The sequence below is a fragment of the Schistocerca gregaria genome, chromosome 1 (assembly GCF_023897955.1).
Source record: "Schistocerca gregaria isolate iqSchGreg1 chromosome 1, iqSchGreg1.2, whole genome shotgun sequence".
In the NCBI taxonomy this organism is placed as follows: domain Eukaryota; kingdom Metazoa; phylum Arthropoda; class Insecta; order Orthoptera; family Acrididae; genus Schistocerca; species Schistocerca gregaria.
This window is the reverse complement of record NC_064920.1, coordinates 160,455,496-160,478,380: the sequence shown is the minus strand read 5'-3', so window position 1 is coordinate 160,478,380 and position 22,885 is coordinate 160,455,496. Positions and strand designations below refer to the sequence as shown.

General features: G+C 38.7%; 1 protein-coding gene across 1 annotated transcript in view; it reads left to right on the top strand.

Annotated features, from left to right (window-relative positions):
• The window catches only part of LOC126335442 (ribosome quality control complex subunit NEMF), a 63,960-nt gene that overhangs the window by 6,307 nt on the left and 34,768 nt on the right, over positions 1 to 22,885 (top strand). Inside the window, exons 4-6 of the mRNA XM_049998729.1 lie at positions 10,914 to 11,050; positions 18,213 to 18,376; positions 18,486 to 18,689. Of these exons, the coding sequence (XP_049854686.1) occupies positions 10,914 to 11,050; positions 18,213 to 18,376; positions 18,486 to 18,689 (505 nt within the window). The remainder of the gene's footprint in view (positions 1 to 10,913; positions 11,051 to 18,212; positions 18,377 to 18,485; positions 18,690 to 22,885) is intronic.

The following is a 22,885-nucleotide window of genomic DNA, read 5'->3' as shown; positions in this document are numbered from 1 at the left end:
AGTTTTCTCAAGTGGGATATTTCTGCATACATAGAGAAAAATACCTGCTTTCCTCCAGTGCGTTACCAGAACTTTGTTCAATACAACACTGTGGCATAGCACATTGTCAGTTACTATCATTGAATTTGGGGAAATATTTTGTAGCAGCAAATTGGAAAACCACCCTGTGAAATCTGTGGTGCTTATTCCCTTATGACAGTAATTCTTTCTTCTGGAATGAAACAGAAATAAAGAGCTTGGAACAATGACACAAACCGAACCATCGTGAAGGACGATTTTGCTGCCATCCTTACATACCATTGCTTTTGTTTTGTCTTTGGCTGTGTGGTCTTTCCAGCCTTTTAACAATGTGACATGCATTAGCTCATGTCTCCAAAAGCCACACAATGTCATTTGATTTAAATACTACTCACAGCAGGCAGCTATCGATGTCTGCAGGCCAGTGTGTTGCTTCTCTCGATGATAACAATCTGAGATGAATACTTTTCATGCTGGGAATCAAGCTTGTAATGACAGTTTAAAAGAGACAACTTACTACCATGAAATAAATATTATTTGCTACTATAACGAAGCTTTCTTAATGTGGTGCACTCCTTGTACTGATAACAACTACAGTTCAAACGTGCATCCAGCCATTGTGATCTAGGTTTTCCATAATTTCCCTAAATCGCTTAAGGCAAATGCCGGGATGGTTCCTCTGAAAGGGCATGGCCACTTCCTTCTCCATCCTTCCCTAATCCGATGGGACCAATAACCTTGCTGTTTGGTCCCCTATCCTAAATCAACCAGCCAACCAATATGAATCCTATATGTGTCTGTGTGTTCAATCCCAGTGAAATGCGTCTATCTTGGCTTTCTGTCTGTTGTAACTTTTTTTCTTTGCAAGTGTTTGCAGGAAAGAATAACCTGATGCTGCTTCATCATTCTTGTCTTCCTTCATTTTCTTCTCCTTTCCAATTTACAGCACCATAGGCCTAACAATTTTAAGTGTAGTGGCTTTTCTATCCATCACTCTTGAAACATCTAAACCTTTGCACTCCATGTCAAATCACTGTGTACAGAGCACACAAATTGTGGCCTTGTCTGCAGATTGAAATTCCCCTTCCAACTATTGATACCTTTCAAGCAGTGAATGTGTTCTCATTTGACCACTTTTATGACAAATCTCATTTAGACGCATATCATATTGCTACTACAGAAACTCTAATACACACATTCACAGAAAGCTTTAACACAGTTGAAACACCCCAACAAACAAAGAAGAAAATAAAAAAGAAAAGAAGCACCACACTTCACAACAAGAGAAGAGGAAAACAGAAGCAACTGATGTTTAACTTCACAGAATGCACTATATCCGCCGATCTGTTACTGGCATAGGAGGAAAGATGGGCTCATCATTGGTGTCGCCTGGGCGACAGCTTTGTGTCACTTCCACCAGACCAAACTGTCAAAAGTCCTAGTTATTTTAGTCGACAATAACTATGGCATGTCTGTTGCATCACATTACCACTTCATTGACAGCGTTATAAACTAATTTCCATTATACTGTATTCTGTAATCTCATGAGCCATTAGTTGGTTAAATACTGGTCAGTTCCCATGTGGTATGGAAAATGGCATTTGACAGTATCATAGTATGATTTCATGGATGTAGACTTGATTTCAAGAAAACTGAGGTAAAAAAAAGGTAGAATCTCCTGTGAGCAGCTTTTTGAAATAAATGACTGAGTTTAGGATGTTACATCTGATCGCCAGTTGAGATCAAGTGCAACTTTGTATAAGAGAGGAGTGTTATAGAATTTTAGTCAGAGCCTATTAGAATCATCCTCCTAACTCATCTTATGTGATTAGATTAGAGATTAGATTCAGTTTTCGTTCCATAGACCCAAAAAATGAGATGATTCTCATGGGTGTGGAACATGTCAAAAAGTATGACATAAAACATTTGAATATAATACTTACTACCCTGATGATTTGTCTGGAGATAGTTGAAAATAAGTTATACAATGCAGTAAGCTGGGACAGCTAATATTTTTTACAGAATTAACACACTGTCAGAATGAAACACTGTTATGCACTATTAATACAGTTATCATCCGCAAAATACCTAATCCTGAGCATTGTGACCAAGTGTTTTCAAAACTGAAATCTAACATATTTTTACTTAAGCTGATTTAACAGTCTCTGTTAAGATATCCATCTATGGAGCAGAAGGAGTTGCCTATCAAAAATTCTTTCAAACTTTGTTTAGACCGTGCTTTATCTGAAACCAAGTTTTTAGTGGTTGCTGGCAATTTATTAAAAATGTGTGTTCCTGAATATTGGCCTCCTTTTTGGACCAAGGTAAGGCCTTCATGTAGATTCTTCTTATTCCCAGTGTTGACACTGTGTACTGAGCTATTGTTTGGAAATAGAGATGTATTACTGGCAACAAATTTCGTTAAGGAATAAATATACTGAGAAGCAGTGGTTAGAATACAAAGTTCCTTGAACAGGTTTCTACAAGATGTTCTCAAATTTACACCACAAATGATTATCATTTTGCATCCTAAAAACTTTTGCTCGGTTTGATGAGTTGCCCCAAAATATGATCCCATACGACTTATATAATGAAAGTAAGGAAAGTATGCAAGTTTTTTTTAATATTTATATCTCCTACATCTTACATCATGCTCATGGCAAATACAGACTCGTTTAGGCATTTAAGCAATGCTGTGATACGCCCTTCCCAACTGAATTTATTATCGAGTTGTAATCCCAGAAATTTAACACTGTCAACCTCTTCAATCTGCATGTCTTCATACGTTGTAGTCATGCTGGAAGGAAATCTCTTACAGGTTCTGAACTGCATATAGTGGGTCTTCTCAAAGTTTAATGACAAAGAATTAGCTTTAAACCACTTATAAATGTCAGTGAAAATTTGATTGGCAGCTATTTCTAAATCTGTTACTTACTGCAATGTTTGTATCATCCTGCAAACAAAACAAACTTAGTATCTGGCAATGTAACAGATGAGAGGTCATTAATATACACAAGAAAAAGCAATGGAACCTTGAGGAACACCACGGGTAATTAATTCCCAATCAGATGAAGACTGACTGCTTACTGCACAGCTATTTCGCAACGACACCCTTTGTTTCCTGTTAGATAGATAAGACGCAAACCATTTTGCAGCATTGCCAGTGACACAATAATACTCTAATTTACTTGGGAGAATGCTGTGGTTCACACAGTCAAGGGCTTTTGGCAGGTCACAGAAAATGGAAGTAGTCTGTAATTTTTTATCTAATGAATTAAGTACATTCTCACTGTAAGTGTAAATAGCTTTCTGTGTATCAGAACCCTTCAGAACTCCAAACTGTGACTTGGAAAATATATTATTTGCAGTCAGATGCTTAAGGAGACACTTGATAACAACCTTTTCAAATATTTTTGAGAAAGCCGGCAAAAGTGAAATTGATCGATAGTTTGATGGTATCTCTCTATCCCCCTTCTTGTAAAGAGGCTTAACTTCGACACATTTTAGCCAGTCTGGAAATGTTCTGCTGATAAGAGATTGATTACACAAATAACTTAAGATAGAACTTAACTCACATGAGCACTCTTTGATTAACTTTGTTGTTATCATACCCACTGGAATACTTAAATTTTTAAGGATTTTTTGATGGATGCTACTTCATTGGGAGATGTGAGTGTCATTTCCATTTTACTGAAGTTATTTTTAAAGACTGGTCTCAGATACTCCATTGCACTGTTCACTGAAGCTGATAACCCCAAGATGTCAGTAACAGAAATGTAGTAGTTGTTTGAGAGGTTTGCAACACTAACTGTACTTGTTAACAAAGTTTCATTTATTTTTAGAGCTATCTGTTCCTCTTCCTTTTTGGCCCCACCTGTCCCTGTCTTCACAATATCCCATACAGTTTTTATTTTGTTACCTGATGTAATTATCTTTTTCTCATAATAAAACTGCTTTGATTTCTGGATTACTTGCTTCAATATTTACAATTTTAACCTCAGAGCTGTTCCTAGATAGTAGATAGTGTCTCCTTTTTGTCCCTCATGATATCTTTATTCCTTGTGTAATCCATGGTTTATTTTTTGACTTGTGTGTTAGTTGAGTTACCTTTAGGGGAAAACAATTCTGGAAAGTGGAGGCAGCTTTATTAATGAATGCTTTGTATTTTCCATTTGAGTCAAATGTATTGTAAACAACTATCCAGTCCATGCCTTTGAGCAATTTCCTGAACCTCTCAATTTTTTACTTATTTATTACCCTCCTGTACTCAGATTTAATAGATTTTTTATACTGACAAGTTTCAACATTTAACACAAGATGCTGCATGTCATGATCAGATAGCCCATTTACTATTGGTTTTGTAATATGATTTTTTTTCCCTAGATTTGTCTACAAAGATATTATCAGTAGCAGTCTCAGAGCATTTACATATCCTAGTAGCAGAGTTCACAGTAGGAACTAAATTGAATGATAGTGTTACTGACTGCAGTAATTGTTCACTGGCAGAGATTCTCAATACATCCATATTAAAACCCCAGCAACCACCATTTCCTTGTTTTTTGCTTCGAGATGGGACAGCAGAGCTTCCAGGCTTTTTATAAAGAGGTTAAAATTTCCTGAAGGAGATCTGTATATATTTACTATTATAAAGGACTTATTATGAAATACTACTTCTGTTGCACAAGCTTCTAAGTGCTGCTCTGAGCAAAATTTATTATTATCAATATTCTTGAAATCAAAACAGTTTCTGACAAATATGGCAACTCCTCGTTTCTCCATATTTCCTCTACAGAAATAAGAAGCTAACTTGAATCATGTAACATTTAACATATCTATACCAGTGGTCACATGATGTTCAGAGAGACAGATTATATCTACTGGTTTGCTCAACTGTAATTCTTCAACACAAATAAGCACCTCATTAAGCTTACCCCTTAGTCCTTGGATATTCTGATGCAGTAGTGATAGCTGATTTTGTGCACTGGCTGAATTACAACTGAATGAACCTGCAGCAGGCCTAAATGTGGATGACGGAGGTACATTTGAACACCTTTCTTTCCACAAAAGCAAACTGGTGCTTTTCATTTATTATGATGTTGTTCTACCAAGAACTGACGGAAGATTCTGTTAATATGACCTTTCTTTCCCTATATGAATCATTTTTCGTAGCCACCATGCCACATAAACTGTAATGTACAGAAATATTTTATCACATTTATGGTAATATAGATCTTGAATCTTTTTTTACACCCCTGTATGAGAGTACTCCTTCATTTTAGGATCTGCAGAACTCAGTATGTGAATGACTGAATGAAAAGTGCTGCACTTAGTGGCACAAAAGGACCAGTGCTTAATATTTTTAAATATTGTTTGGAAAAAATAGAAGTATTCATTTTGATGTCTTCAGACATTTATATTAAATTTCCTACTATCCCATTTACCTACATTGACAAAAAGAAAAGGTAGAATCATCTATGAGCAGCTTTTTGAAATAAAGGACTAAGTTTAGTATGTTACATCTCATCACCAGTCAAGATCAAGTAGGCCTACAACCTTGTGTAAGACAGGTGTTTTGGTGTGGCTATAACAAAGGTGCCTACCACTGACACGCCACTCACAGTCAAGTGGACAATTGCTAGGGATCTTGTTCTCACAGAGGAGACAGCATCTGTGGGAGAGGATAGTAATTTGAGGTACCTTTAGTGAATGTGGTATGTGTATATAGGTAGCTCTCCCAGCACACTCATTCGCTGCAGCTCTGGCAGCAGTCCAGATGATTTCCAGCTGCATTTAACTCATTTGTAGTGATATGAAATGAAGTCGTAAGTACAGCAGGTAGTAGACCAGTTCATTGGTAAGGTACAGGGAAAATAAAATAAGTGTCCAAAATATACTGCTTTCCCAAAGTGTGTGTGACTCATACCAAATAGGACTATAGTGCTGTGCACATTAAGAAGGCAGATAGTGGGGCGATGCACTGTGCAAGGACCAGTGCATCACGTGATGATCCAGCCAGTAGCATTATTCTGCCACATCTGTCCATAGCATTTACTTCAGGATATGTGTAGAGTATTGCACTGATTTTAGTTTTGGTATGTATATAACAAAGCTTATTAAATGTATCAAAAAAGAGCAGCACAAATGGTCACTGGTTTGACCTAAGGAGAGGGTGTGCTACTACATTTGGGAATCCACGGATGGAAGATGGCACTCTTTTCATGGGACACTATGAAGAAAATAACTGGCATTTGAAACTGACTGCAGAGCTATTCTACTGCTGCCAATGCACATTTCATGCAAGGAACACCAATATAAGAGAAATTAGGACTAGTATGGAGCCATAAAGATAGGTGTTTTTCTCTTGCTCTGTTTGTGAGTGGAAAATAAAAGAAAATGAGTATTAGTTGTGTAAGGTACCATCCACCATGTTCCATAATGTGACTTGTGGAGTGTGTATGCAGATGTAGGTACATCAAAGGACACTGATATTTTCTGCGATGTGAATTATGGGGTCCTGCCCACTCGTCTCGTGTAGGGTGCCTAAAGGGTGCTATGCACTCGGAATGCTGTACAACGATTCAAGCAAATCACATTAATAGTTTTTATTGCAATAAAGAAGATAGAGTTACAAGAATGTGTCGCAAGCGATGGGCGACAGGCAGAAAGTGTCTTTCTCGATATACTGTGTCCATACAAGTAGTGGATATTGATAAGTAATAACTGCTATTGTAGTGCTCTCCTAGTGCAGGTCTAGTAGTATGCAGCCGAGGCTGGCAGTAGCGGTGCTTGTATTCCCTTCTTGTAGAGGCCGCTCCTGTCATGGTGCGGTCCTTGTCAGCGGGCTACTGACTGATGTCGCCTCACAGCCTTCTCTGCTCTTGCATTCTTCGTCATTGTGCGGGCGCTTGTGGTTACACCGGTACATGAATAACAATGCCATTTTAAGAAAACTGTAATGTAGTCACAAGTAATGATTCAAGTCAAGTTGCTCTAGCGGGAAACAAAGAGTAATAGTGTGGAAAACCCATGAATGAAGCTGTCAGCAGTTGTCAGTTAAAAATGGTATTGTTGCATCAAACAATGAAAACTATAGCATGGAAAGTCAACAATGTAGAAAAAGATAGATTGCTATTTACCATAAAGGTGACACATTAAGTTGCAGGCAGGCACAATTAAAAGACACTTACACGTAAATTTTTGGCCACAGAGAGAGGAAGAAAGGATGCGTCAATTTATCTTAACCTATGTTAAAGATTTTCTGAGGTCACAAATGTTTTTGTCCCCTCTCAGTGAATTAAACAGTTGATAATACATGCTTAATTTTAAATAAATCCTGTTCTCTTTTTGTGTATCATTTATGGCACCAAATACTGGGAAGTGCTGTTTGCCTTAATAGTTTTAGAAGTTTTATGTAATGACCAACATTTGAAGTGAAACATGCATTACACCCAAAGTGTTTCCTTAAATGACTCAAAAAACTTTTGTGGGCATTTCCTGCACACTTTAAAGCAAACGGCACATTGTGTATAACAATATTGTTTTTATACGTAGAACAGTTACATGAAACAGCAAAGAAGGTACAAGAGGAATTTTGTTGCAGATGATGATTTCAGAATATAAAGAAATGTAAGCACATACTGAATGACTAAGGTAAAAAAGCGTTAAATCTGGAGATGCTCTTTTCACTGACTGACGCATCACAGCAGTTTGAACTAACAGTATTTCCTCTAGAAAGTTTTACTACTCAATTACCCAACACAAGATACTTTGAAACTGGTAGCATATATACTTAAGACATGGTCCTTTGTACCAAATATAGAGGTTGATTTTAAAACAAGCAGCCATCTTGAGTTGTTTGGCCCCAGTTTCTTTTTCATGGTCTCTTCAGTAACTACTGTGGTCATTTGATACACTACTAATCTTATTACAACAACACAGCTAAGGACTCACTTATGTTTTTTCTTAAACAATCGCCTTCTAGCTTACTGTGATGCATTACTATTTTTTTCACAGAAAGTAGATACTCATGTAGAGAATACTTGGGGAGTGCACATGAGGGTTTTTTAGGCTAGGTGGTTGCCTGAGGTACTCCGATGAACACACACCAGTCGATATTAAATCAGGGAAGTCAGACAGCATTCAGAGAAAAGACACTTCAACTGTCAATATTTTATCAGTAAATAGCAAAGTATTTATAACAAAGTTCCCAAATTTACTGCTCTCCAGGAAAATTCTTAAGCTCAAATTATTCTCGGGACTGAGCGCTGACTGAAACCCGAAGGGGAAAGCTTGGAGATATTTAGCAAGTCAGACTTTATCAACAAAGTCAGTATAGAAATGGGAATTAGCAATCATGGTGTCATTGTTGCAACTATTGTTACAAAAGTTAATAAAACAGTTAAGAAGGCTAGGTCAGTGTTTCTGCTAGAAAGAACAGATAAGCAGTCGTTAGTGTCCCACTTAGACAGTGAATTGACATTACTTTGTTCCAGTAAGGTGAACATAGATGAACTGTGGGCAAAGTTTAAGGAGAATTATGTGCCTAGTAAGTGAATTAAGGACAGAAAAGATCCACCATGGCTTAATAAAGTGAGGAAGCAAAGGCTATTGCAGTCTCAGTTCAAAAGAGAACACGCAGATGAGAAGCAGCAAAGATTAGTAGAGATTCATGCATCTGTGAAATGATGTGTATGAAGCATACAACTGCTACCACCATCATACCTTAGCAAAAGATGTGGCAGAGAACACGAGAAAATTCTGGTCCTATGTAAGATTGCTAATTGAGTCTAAGGCTTCCATCTAGTTACTTGTTGACCAGTCTGGCGTGGTAACTGAAGGTAGTAAAACAAAAGCTGAAGTTTCAAATTTCACATTCAAGAAATTGTTTACACGAGAGAAGCATACAAACAAACCGTTGTTAGACCATAAAACAGACTCCTATATGGACAACATAGTAATAAGCATCCCTGGTGTAGAGAAACAGCAGGAGGAGTTCAAAACAAATGTCATCAGGTCCAGATGGCATCTAAGTTCAGTTTTTCAAAGAGTAATGTATAGCACTGGTCCCTTATTTAGCTTGCATTTATCATGAATGTCTCACCCAGCACAAAGTCCCAAGCAACTGGGAAAAAAAGCACACGGGCTCTTGTGTGTAACAAGGATGAAAGAACACACCCACAAAATTACAGACCAATATCTATAACATTGGTTTGCATCAGTATTCTTGAACATATTCTCAGTTTGATTGTAATAAATTTTTGTGAGATTTAGAAACTTACATCCACAAATCAACATGGTTTTAGAAAGCATTGCTCATGCAAAACTCAGCTTTCCCTTTTCTCACCTGATATACTATGAACTATGGATGATGGATAACAGGCAGATTCCATATTTCTAGATTTCTGGATAGTGATTGACACTGTGCCCTATTGCAGGCTTTTAAAGAAGGTACGAGCATATGGAATAGGTTCACAGGTATGTGAGTGGCCCAAAGGCTTCTTAATTTATAGAATTCAGTATGTTGTCCTTGATGGCAAGTGTTCATCAGAGACAAGGGTATTGTTAAGAGTGCCCCAAGGAAGTGTGATAGGACCACTGTTTTTCTCTACATACATAAATGATTTGACGGACAGGGTGGACAGCAATCTGGGGTTATTTGCCGATGATGCTGTGGTGTACGGTAAGATGTCAAAGTTGTCTGACTGTTGGAGTGTACAACATGATTCGGACACAATTTCTAGTTTGTATGATGAGTGGCAGTTAGCTCTAAATGTAGAAAACTAAGTTAATGCAACTGAGGAGGAAAAACAAACCCACAACAGTTGGATATAGCATTAGTAGTGTCTTGCTTGACACAATCACATCATTTAAATATCTGCGTGTAACATTGCATAGTGGTATGAAATGGAACAAGTGTGTGAGGATTGTGGTAGGAAAGGTGAATGGTCGACTTTGATTTATTGGGAGGATTCTAGGAAAGTGAGGTTCATTATGACTCGATTGTTTGGGATCTGTACCAGGTCAGATTAAAGAAAGACATCAAAGCAGTTCAGAGGCAGGCTGCTAGATTTATTAATGGTATGTTCAAATGAAATGCAAGTGTTATGAAGATGCTTTGAGGAATCCCTGGAAGAAAGACGATATCCTTTTTAAGGAACACTATTGAGAAAATGTAGGTAGCCAGCATTTGATGCTGACTACAAAACAATTCTGTTGGCTCCACCATACATTGTACATAAGGACCACAAAGATAAGATACCAGAAATTAGGGCTATATAGACAGGCATATAGAGAGTCGTTTTTCCCTTATTCTATTTGCTAGTGGGACAGGAAAGAAAATGACTAATAGTGGTATGGGGTACCATTTTCCATGCTTCGTAAGGTGGATTGCAAAGATAAGATACCAGAAATTAGGGCTATATAGACAGGCATATAGAGAGTCGTTATTCCCTCATTCTATTTGCTAGTGGGACAGGAAAGAAAATGACTAATAGTGGTATGGGGTACCATTTTCCATGCTTCGTAAGGTGGATTGCAGAATATTGATGTAGATGTACCCTTGTGCATAAACAGCAAAGATTTCCTACCAAACCAATTTTTGAAATTAACTCATGCTGCTGGCACTTCATAATTTTGATTTGAAATGTGCACCTATAAACTCCAGCAAATATTAGATATTTGGTGGCCTGATCATCTGACAATAAATTCTATATTAATTTATCATAATTGTAAATTCTTTTGATTATTTGAATTAGTATTAGTTTCTGTACTCACTTCTGCAATTTCATACTCTTGATTGGTCTCTTAGGGACTTCACTATCATGTACATTTGTACCTTAACTATGTAATTGTTTTTATGCACTTTCAACTTTTACTTTCTCTCAAACATTTTGCAGATTTGCGATAAAGGAAAAATACCCAATGAACAGGGCACGAACTCATGAAGGAGCACCATCTCTAGAAAAACTTCAATCAGTATTTGCATCAGCCAAAGAGGGTGATAATCTAAAAAAGATATTGAACACAAACCTTGGTAAGTACTACATAAATGTGGTAATGATTCTATAATGAGGGTGTTGGTAGGAACTATCAGTTCCATAATTTTGTTATATGTTTATGTGAAAGAAATATAATTTTGACAAGTTTCAGATACTTGCAAAGATTTTTGCAATTTAATAGTGTTTCACATTACTTATTTCATAATAAATTAGTGTTATGATTTACAGTTACTGTAAATAAGTAACATATCCTGTCATATTAGTTCTCTCATTTAATTGGAGTGTGTTTGCCTTTATCATAAATTAACGCTACTCTCAAATTTTCTTTGTGCCTATAACCTGAAAAATGCTATGGAGAAACAGTAAAACTTGTACCAACTTTTTGCCATTGTAATAGATATCTCATTTATGGTTATAAATCACTTGTTGTTTTCGTTGTTGTGGTCTTCAGTCCTGAGACTGTTTGGATGCAGCTCTCCATGCTACTCTATCCTGTGCAAGCTTCTTCATCTCCCAGTTCCTACTGCAGCCTACATCCTTCTGAATCTGCTTAATGTATTCATCTCTTGGTCTCCCTGTACGATTTTTACCCTCCACGCTGCCCTCCAATGCTAAATTTGTGATCCCTTGATGCCTCAAAACATGTCCTACCAACCGATCCCTTCTTCTAGTCAAGTTGTGCCACAAGCTCCTTTTCTCCCCAATTCTATTCAATACCTCCTCATTAGTTATGTGATCTACCCATCTAATCTTCAGCATTCTTGTGTAGCACCACATTTCGAAAGCTTCTATTCTCTTCTTGTCAAAACTATTTATCGTCCACGTTTCACTTCCATACAGGGCTACATTCCATACAAATACTTTCAGAAACGACTTCCTGACATTTAAATCTATACTCAATGTTAACAAATTTTTCTTCTTCAGAAACGCTTTCCTTCCCATTGCCAGTCTCCATTTTATATCCTCTCTACTTCGACCATCATCAGTTATTTTGCTCCCCAAATAGCAAAGCTCCTTTACTACTTTAAGTGTCTCATTTCCTAATCTAATTGCCTCAGCATCACTCGACTTAATTTGATTCCATTCCATTATCCTCGTCTCGCTTTTGTTGATGTTCATCTTATATCCTCTTTTCAAGACACTGTCCATTCCATTCAACTGCTCTTCCAAGTCCTTTGCTGTCTTTGACAGAATTACAATGTCATCGGCGAACCTCAAACTTTTTATTTCTTCTCCATGGATTTTAATACCTACTCCGAACTTTTCTTTTGTTTCCTTTATTGCTTGCTCAATATACAGATTGAATAACATCGGTGATAGGCTACAACCCTGTCTCACTCCCTTCCCAACGACTGCTTGCGTTTCATACCCCTCAACTCTTATAACTGCCATCTGCTTGCTGTATAAATTGTAAATTGCTTACGTTCCAAAAAACTGCTGGTAATATTTGTAGCTTATCAAACTCGTAAATTAGAAGAGAATCAGCAAACTCAGTATAAAGGTATTTGTTTTCTGTTGTGTTAAATACTGTTCCAGGCATAAGTTGTTTGTTGACTGATATGTAAAATATTGTACCAGTTACAATGCAGCCCCAATGTGTTTGCTGTTCTCAGGCAGGAGATGAGTTGGTTGCTATTTGTGAGCAGTTGGTAATCGTCCTGACTTCCTATCATGCAGTTTAGAGACTGTTGTGAATGGGTGTGTTGGTAGTAAAAATGGCAACATTAAGTTTCTCAATAAGATCCTGAATGTGGGCTTTCCACAACAATCTGTGATCTGGACACCTAGAAATTGTAACTGTTCAGTTTCACTAAGCACATGCCCAGTCTGTGAAATTAAAACATCGGGTTTTGTTGAATTGTGTGTTAGAAACAGTAAAAACTGAGTCTTATTATGATTTAGCATTAGTTTATTTTCTACAGGCTATGAACTTAGTCATGAACAGCACTATTTGAAACAGTACCATTGTTGCACACAACATCCTTTACTACCAAGCTAGTGTCATCAGCAAACAGAAATAGTTTAGAACCACTTGTAATACTAGAGGGCATATCATTTATATAAATAAGGAAGAGTAGTTGCCCCACCACTGATCTCGGCAGCACCCCTCATTTGACTGTGCCCCACTCAGACCTCACATAATAGCCATTCTCAACACTGTGAATAATGACATTTTGCTGTATTTTGTTAAAGTAAGAGGTGAACCAATTGTGAGCTACTCCCCGTATTCTCCAATGGTCCAACTTCTGGAGCAATATTTTGTGATCACACCCAAACACGTTAGTTAAATCAAAGAAGATGCTTAGCAATTGAAACCTTTTTTTTAATCCACCCAGTACCTCACAGAGAAAAGAGAATATAGCATTTTCAATTGTTAAACCACTTTTAAAACCGAACTGTACAGTTGATAGCAAATTATGTGACATAAAATGATCAATTATCCTAAGATACACTGCCTTTAGCAAACACTGATGACATATAAATAGGTCTAAAATTGTCTACATTACCCTTTTTCCCTTTTTATAAAGCGGCTTTACTACTGTGTACTTTAGTTGTTCAGGAAACTTACCATTCTTAAAGGAAAAATTACAAATATGGTCAAGTAAGGGCTAACATGTGTAGCACAGTACTTTAATATTCTGCTTGGTTCTCCATCAAATCCATTAATATCTGTAGTCTCCAGTGATTTAATTATTGACTCAGTCTCCTCCTTTTTCTGTATCAAAGAGGAGTATTTCAGACATCAGTCTCAGAAAGGCATTTTCCAAGAGAGTTGTATGATTTCCTGTAGAAACAAAGTTTTTATTTAATTCACCAGCAATGCTCAGAAAGTGATTGCTAAATACTATACATATATCTGACTTATCAGTAACAGAAATATATTTGCTGCAAACTGACTTTATATCACCGGCCAGGGTGACCGATCAGTTCTAGGCGCTTCCGTCTGGAACCGCACGACCACTACGGTCGCAGGTTCGAATCCTGCCTCGGGCATGGATGTTTGTGATGTCCTTAGGTTAGTTAGGTTTAAGTAGCTCTAAGTTCTAGGGGACTGATCTCCTGAGATGTTAAGTCTCATAGTGCTCAGAGCCATTTGAACCATTTTTGACTTTATATCGTCAACTTTGTGCTGCAGACCAGACACTTCCCCCACAACTGACCATACAGCCAAAAGTTTCCTAATTGTATTGTAATCATTGGAGGAGACTTTAATCATGCAATGATCAATTGAGATTATTATAATTTTGTTAGTGGTGGGTATGACAGGACATCCTGTGGAACAGTACTAAATGCCTTAAGAAAACTACCTGTTATAGGTAGTTCCGAACCCCACTCATGATGCAAATATAATAAATCTAATGGCAACAAACAGACCTGACCTGTTAGAGGAAGTCCACGTCGAAACTGTTATCAGTGATGGTGAGTCAGTTGTAGCAACAATGAATACCACAGTACAAAGGGGCAACTAAAACAAACAGAAAGGTGTATGTTTTCAGCAAACTAGACGGAGAAGCAGAAATGTCATATCTCACTGAGGGACTTGAAACTTTTAGCTTATGACGGGAGCTTGTAGAGGGACTATGGCTCCAATTTAAAAGAATAGTTGCCTGTGTACTGGATAGATATGTACCCAGTAGAACATTTTATGATGGGTGAGATGCAGTCACTGTAAAGAAACTGGGGGGGGGGGGGGGGGGGGGACATCAAGGTCATTAGTAGAAACGCAGCCCGGAGCCCAAACTTAGATCCAGGTAAAGATGGAGAAGGAAATCAGCCATGTCTTCTCAAAGAAACCATCCCAGTATTTACCACAAGTGACTTATGGAAATCATGAAAGCCTAAATCAGGATGGCTGGATGTGGGTTTGAACTGGCATCTTCCTGAACATGAGTCCAGTGAGTTACCCAATGCACTAGCCTGCTAAAAAAAAAAAAAAAAAAAAAAAAAAAAAAAAAAAAAAAAAACAGATGTTATCCTGGATGGAGGGTCACCAACAGATGTAGAGGTAACTGCCCCCAGTGATGTGTGTTGGGTCCCCCTGCTGTTTGTGTTGTATATTATTGATCTTGTGGACAATATTAATAGTAATGCCAGACTTCTCACAGATGATGCAGTTATCTACAATGAAATGCAGTCTGAATGAAATGGTACAGATATTCATTCAGACTTTGATAAGATTTCAAAGAGCTGCAAAGATTGGCAACTTGCTTTAAATATTCAGAAATGTAAAATTCTCCATTTCAGAAAATAAAAGAAACATAGTATCCTAAGAATGTAGTATGAGAGTCGCAGTTGGAATCTGTAAACTCTTTCAAATACCTGGGTATGACACTTTATAGGGGTATGAAATGGAATTAACACATAGGCTCAGTCTTCCATAAAGCAGATATCAAACTTCAGTTTATTGATAGAATATTACAGAAATGAAATCAGTCTAGAAAGGAAAACTAAACTCCGTCCGAACAGGCCATGAAGGCCCAATTTTACCGACCAGCCGGTGTGCCATCCCCTCAGCACACTGTATTTCAGTTTACGAGACTGGAGACACTACTTCTCAATCAAGTAGTTCTTCGGTTTGCCTCACAATGGTTGAGTGCACCCCACTTGCCATCAGCTCTAGGCAGACCAGATGGTCACCCATCGAAGTGCTAGCCCTGCCCAACAGCACTTAACTTCAGTGATCTGACAGCAACTGGTGTTACCACTATAGCAAGGTTGTTGGCAATTTATATACGAGATTGCTTACAAATCACTCATGTGACCCACGATAGAATATTGCTCAAGTATGTGGGACCTGACCTGTACCAAATAGTACTAGCAGGGGATTTTGAATGTATACAGAAAAGGGCATCATGAATAGCCACAGGTTTGTTTGACATGCAAGAGAGTGTCATAGAGATGATGACAAAACTGAACTGGCAGGCTCTTGAAGATGGATGGAAACTATCCCGAACAAAATTTCAAGAATTGGCTTTAAATGACTAGGAATATACTACAACCCTCTCCATATCACACCCATAGGGAGCATGAGGAAAAGATTTGATTACTTACGGCATGTACAGTCATCGAACAATGGTTCTTTCTGTGCTCCAAATGTGAATGGAATGGGGAAAAAGCCCTAAAAATTGGTAAAGTAGGACATAACCTCTGCCATGCACTTCACAGTGTATGGATATAGTTGTAGATAGGCAATATTTGCAGATACTAATTTCATTTCCTTTTTGTGACCATTAAAGTAAACATAACATGTGATTGAACTGGGGAGGGTGATAAACCAAATGAAAACACAACTTCTAGTGCAGTGCTCAGATATTATCTTCAATTTATGCAATGTTAGTGGTGGTATTCACCCTAGCTTTTGTTATTCAGCTGCCTTGTGATGGTTGTGCATTGGCACATTCAGTATTGATAGAAAGTGTTGTTGACAGTGTTCACTATGTGTGTGATATCCATATGACTTTTCTTTCTAGAGGTTTTTGTGTGTCATGTAAGTTGTACTGAATAATAGCAAATTTAAAACGTCTGTGAGACTGGCTTCTGCTCTTCCAACCCAGTATTAAGTGGCTCACCAACACATACTGGTCTGTTAACAGGGAACAAGGTGGCACATAGGCTAGGGCACTGGATTGACATTTGGAAGGAGCAGTGTTAACACCATGGCCGTTTGATTATTTAGATTTAGGTTTTCCTGGGTTTCCTTAAACTGATGTAGGTGAATCCAGCATATTTCTTTGGAAAACAGCGTTGCCAATTGCCTCCCAATTTGTTCTTATCTGAGATTGTGTGTCATCTGTAAAAGACTGCACGCCATTAAAACCTAGTCTTTTTTTTCCTTTTTAGCCTGTTACCTTCCACTTGGTTTTAATTTATGCTCCTCTTTGTTCATGGTTTCTCTTCCACAGCATTTCTTCCCCCAGTGTTCTGTAAGGATTCTGCATTATAAATCCCTCCCTCCGTGCGTGTGTGGAGGGGGGGGGGGGGGGAGGAGAGGCTGCACATTATAATCTGCTATTTTATCCCTTTTTTAATCCTAATTTCTTTTTATGTCCTTTTTACCCCTAATTATCTATTAATGTTCCCCAAATTTTTACAGTTTTCTATTGTTTTTATTTCTACCTGTCTGCCTCCATAGCCAAGTGGTCACTGTGTCAGACTGTCTTATGGGGGACCTAAATTTGATTCCCAGTACTGCCAGGGATTTTTCCTTTGTGAAAGGACTGGACTGGGCTGAATGTAGCCTCCTGATGCCAGTTGAGGCCCTACCTGATTGAGAGGTAACAGCCCACCTTTTTTTTACCTATCTTCTTGAACTACAGACCTTCCCACACCCAATTAACAGTCTCTGCACCATGTCAAGCCACACATTCAGGGATATATGGCATATTTAAGTGGAGATGCAATGTCTCCGTATCCTGTACTTCTCTCCCAACTCTCCAGAGTCAGCCAACAGAAAGAATCAAATGATTTCAAATGGTTCATCTGCATAGAGGCTTACAGATTTGGACATTCCAACAGAGATGTACCCTGGACGTTATACAAATTTAGTTCCATTGCTAGCTGTGTCATTGTGAAGCAGAAATACAAAACACAAAAAAATATGAAAGCTCACTCATCCACTTGGTTAGTCTAAAACATGCTGTAAAGTTTACTGACATCAGGCATCCTTATCATTCATTATACAGTACTTCTGCTCTATATGTAGATCAGAACTATTCACAGAGAGGTGATAGCATGAGATTTGCTGTGCAAAAGCTCATTGCTAATAGAACAATACTTGTTGCTGAACCAGTTCACATCTCGTAAATTCGAATGCTAAAAGTACCTATATACCCTGACAAAATTTGTAAATGCAGTTTGCATTTCCACGTAGGAAATTATGTCCAATCTTCACTGCATCAGAAAATTGTGTTACAGTAGTAAATTGTGCAGCCGCAGCTATCTGGCTACATACTTGTTAAAGTGGTAGTAAAAATAATTTAAAAGTAATAATTTCACACCACTTTAGCTTGATAGATTTATTCAGTACCTGTATAGAAGTTAAAATTAAATACATTTGCATGTTTCTCAAAGTAAGTGTTGATCTTGTCATTAAGACAATTCCTGTGTCAGTCTTTTCTTTGATAATAGAGTCCGTATGTTTGAAGTAGTGTTTGTTTGAACTATAACTTTCAAAATAATCATCATGTATTTGTTTAGAATATGGACCAGCAGTCATTGAGCACGTACTACTTAGAGGTGGCTTTTCCAGTGGATGTAAATTTGGGAAAAATTTCAGTGTGACAGAGGATTTGCCAAAGCTTTGTGAAGCACTCACTGAAGCTGAAAAGCTTATGGAAAATGCTGCTAGGCAAGTTTCAAAGGTAGAACTGATTTTTCATTCTTGCTTTGATTATTGTGAATTCACAGAATTTTCAAAATTTGTTTTTCCATGAAGTGGTGTTTCTATGTGTATTATTTACAACTGTGCAGGGATACATTCTTCAAAAGAAAGAAAAACGTCCGCTACCAGATGGAGGCGAAGAGGACTTTTTTACAAATATAGAATTTCATCCAATGATATTTGAGCAGCATAGTAATCAGCCGCATAAGGAATTTCCTACCTTTGATGCTGCAGTTGATGAATTTTTCTCTACACTGGAAGGTCAAAAGATTGATATGAAAGCCTTGCAGATGGTGAGAATGTTGTCTGCATCTTATTAGTGTTTTTTGAAATTATTAAAGTTTGCACAATAAGCATGAAACAATTTGTTGATACTATAACCCTGTATGTAAATACTTGGCTAAGCGCAGTTGCACCAGGCCCCCGACACACTACACTTCAAATATTTTACAAATGGCATTTGCACAGGCTTGCTGTGTGGGCCACTTGACTTGTGCACACAGCACATCATCTGCTACACCATCTACCGAAGGTCTCCTCTTTATAAGCGCAGTGCAGCAGGCACTTGCTCTTATATTGTGTTCACACTTATTGTCAGCAACTGCTTGTATCAGTACTGTGATTGTTTCTGTGTTTGTATTCTGAGCTGCTGTTTGCTTGTAAGTGGAAGAAGAATGAACTAAGATTCTTTGTGGTCATGCTGCTGCTTGTGACTTACAGTATGATAAAGTTGATAGGAGAATATGACTGCATATGTATCCATGAAGTAAACTGGGTATAATGTGAATACTGTTAAACTTTATGCACTGTTCTGAGTTTGAGTATTTAAGAAATTCATAGTTATATTGATACTCATAATGTTCTTTTGAACCTCAAAGAAAATTGGTATACATGATGCAGGTTGGTAATTGTATAAATGTATTCTTCTGTCTTTATGTTTCTAACTACTTTAGCTCTCTGGCAACATTTTATTGTTATTATTATTATTGGTCACAGTAACTGATACACCACTTCTGTACCCCCATTACCCACTCCTGCTGACATCACTACTTATGCCAAAAGGGGCTACAGCAGTTGGAGAGAAAGGTGGCTGTGTGTGTGTGTGTGTGAGAGAGAGAGAGAGAGAGAGAGAGAGAGAGAGAGAGAGAGAGAGAGAGAGAGAGAGAAGGGGGAGTGAGGGGCAAGATTGTTTTTTCTTTCATCTGACAAAGAACTTTAGAATCTTCTCCTAAAGGTAAACATCCAGTAATCTAATATTAAATGTGCCTGTCTACTGCTCAGCGCCACCTCCATGTGCTGAGTAATATTCTATCCTAATTCATCACAAGTTATTCCTTCTTGGGTTTCCATTGTTTTATTTTTCCTAGTAGTCTCTCTTCCATCTTACAACCCAGTATTCTTTCCCTTTATTTCTGTTCACTGTTCTATTACACTACTCATTGTCTGTCTTTTATTAGTTGTAATTTTTAAGACAGTTCTATGTGCTTTTTATCCTTCACTATGAATCCCTGCTCCTTCCATCTGTGGCAAAACATGGAAAATTTCCCTATCTGTAACCAGAATCCGGTCCCACATACTGATCCAGCATTATTGCCTCACTCGTGGAATCCCTCCCAGATAGCCTTACCACAAAATCATCCATCTCCAGCTGTAATCCAGCCTTCCATGATGACCTCTATTTTTTCAAATTTCATCAGACTATAAACCTCACCAACCTAGTCCTGCAAAACCATATTACTAAAACCTAGCCTTCTTGCACTGTCCCTGCTCCAGCTGTAAAATGCTCCTCTTCTGGAAGGCGGACATCCTACAGCCCATCTCCCAGATTAACATTCTTACTCTCCAGGACCTACAGGAACATGCACACCACCACCTCGAAAAACTGTCCAATCTGTTCCCCTTGTACAAATCTTGGATGATCACTGCCCATCATCATCATCAAAAGAGCCTCCATCCAACCTCCCCCACACTCCTTCATAGTCACCAAATCCTGGGTTACTGACCTACTACATTTGCCACACTCTCAGAAACTTCCGCCTGTCACACTACAAAACCCAGAGCCCAAACTGATCCATAAACAATTACGAACCTGTCTTCCAAAAGACTAAGTAGCAGGCCTTTCCAAAGGCCTCAACATTTCCTGCCCCTGCTCCAAAGTCCAATCATAATGGGCATATTAAAGATCCTCTCTCCTTCTCCTGATCTCTACAATGGAAACACTTTTCCATCACCAACCCTACCACTCAGACTCATCCCAAAACCAGCCCTGCTGTAATATGTGATCCACCCTGCTGCCACTGAACCATCAATTGATAACTTTCCAGAATTTCCAAACCTTAAATATTACCTTGTCATCATTCCCCCAAAACCCTCAACATGAATACTAGCCTTACACCCACTGAAAGAACCACAATCCACCACATTAAAACTCTTCACAACCTTACAATCCTACCTGCCAACAAAGGCTCCACCACTGTTATGAACTGCAAGGATTGCATAGCTGAGGGCCCACATCAGCTGTCAGACAGATACACCTACTAGCCCTCCAATAGTGGCCCCATTCCAGAAGTCCAGCATGATGTCCAGTCCTCCTTCAAAACTGTAAGTCCCCTCTCCCATGAATTTCTCTCACTCCTCATCCCTGCTCTCATGCTTCCTAAAATACACAAACCCAGCCACCCAGGATATGTTCCTTTACCATCTGGCACTCTGCTCACCACTCTCTATGCCCCCTCTTGGTTCTACAGAAGAATGTTGGAAATTATGTGGAATGATAAGATAGAGAAATGAAGTCGTTCTCCAGAGAATTGGCAAGGAAAGGAATATATGGAAAAAAAAACTGGCAAGGAGGGGGGTCATTATGGTAAGACGTCTGTTAAGACATCACAGAATAACTTCCATGGTACAAGAGGGAACTGTAGAGGATAAAAACTGTATAGAGGAAGACAGAAAATCCAGCGAATAATTGAGGAAGTAGTTGCATGGCCTCACCACCATTGAACACTACCTTTCTCAGTGCCCGACAGACTCCAAGCCTACAACTTGCTGGTCATCATGACCAGCTATATCTTCACCCATAATTACATCTTCCTTGAAGGCATCGCCTACAAACAACTGGGAACCAGCTTTACACCATCCTGTGTCAACTTATTTATGGGCCATCTAGAGGAAGCCTTCCTAGCCACACAGAATCCCAGACCCCCACACACAGTTCGGACACACTGATATGTTCATTATCTGCAACTAGGGTAAGGATGCCCTATCCATATTCCTCCAAAATCACAGTACCTTCTCTCCCGGTCATTTCACCTGGGCCTTGTCAATAATTCACCTTCCTCACTGTCGATATATGAGAGGGGACCCAAAAGTAACCTGAATCGTAATGCTGCACATCGTGTACTTGTAGTAGCAGGTTGTGCCGCCAGAGGGTCGTAGCAGGAGCTCTGCTGAGTCATTCTGCCATGTGACGTCACCCAACAGTGAGAAGTGTGGCTTCTTTGGCAGTTCTTTGAGTGTGCATGCAGTGCAGACGTGACACAAGGAAGTGGCTTGTTCTTACGAACAATGTGCGGCAGTGAAGTTTTGTTTCTTGCTTGGCAAGAACGCAGCAGAAACTGTTGCGATGTTTCAGGCTGCCTACAAAGACCATGCTCTTAGTAAAACACAAGTTTACGAATGGTTTTCTCGGTTTAAAAAGGGAGATATGTTAGTTGAGGATCAGCCCCGTTCCGGTCTTCCTTCAACTACTCAAAGAAAAGACAACAACGGCAAAATCCGTGATCTCATCAGTGAAGATCGACGCAGGACAATCGACCAACTCGTGAACTTGTCTGGGTTGTCCTGGAGCTCAATTCAGCACATCTTGACCATCGATTAGGGGATACCGGAAATCAAAGGGATCGGCGCCTTCAAGCCTGTCTCGAAATTAAGGACATGTTCGAAGATGATCCACATTTTTTCAACAAAATCATTACAGGTGATGAGTCGTGCTATGGGTATGATCCAGAAAGTAAACAACAGTCATCACAATGGAAGTCACCTGGCTCACCTCGACCAATAAAAGCTCAACAAGTGAAATCGAATGTGAAAATGGTGTTGATCTGGTTTTTTTTTTTTTTTGACATCAAAGGGATCATGCACTCTGAATTTGTCCCTGAAAACAAGGCAGTAAACCAACAATTCTATTTGGAGGTTATGAAATGGCTTCGCAGAAGTTTGTCGTGAAAACGCCCGGCTTTGTGGGATTCTGGAGTGTGGTTCCTGCATCACGACAACGCTCCCGCACACACGGCTCTCAGCGTTCGCCAGTTTTTGGCCTCAACGAAGATGACTACCTTGACCCACACACACTATTCGCCGGATTTAGCAGCCTTGGACTTCTTCCTACTCCCGAGGATGAAAAGAGACTTGAGAGCGAAGCGTTTTGCGGATTTGGAAGACGTAAAATGCAATGTCATGAAAGTGCTAGCAGGTATCAAAGAGGCCGAAT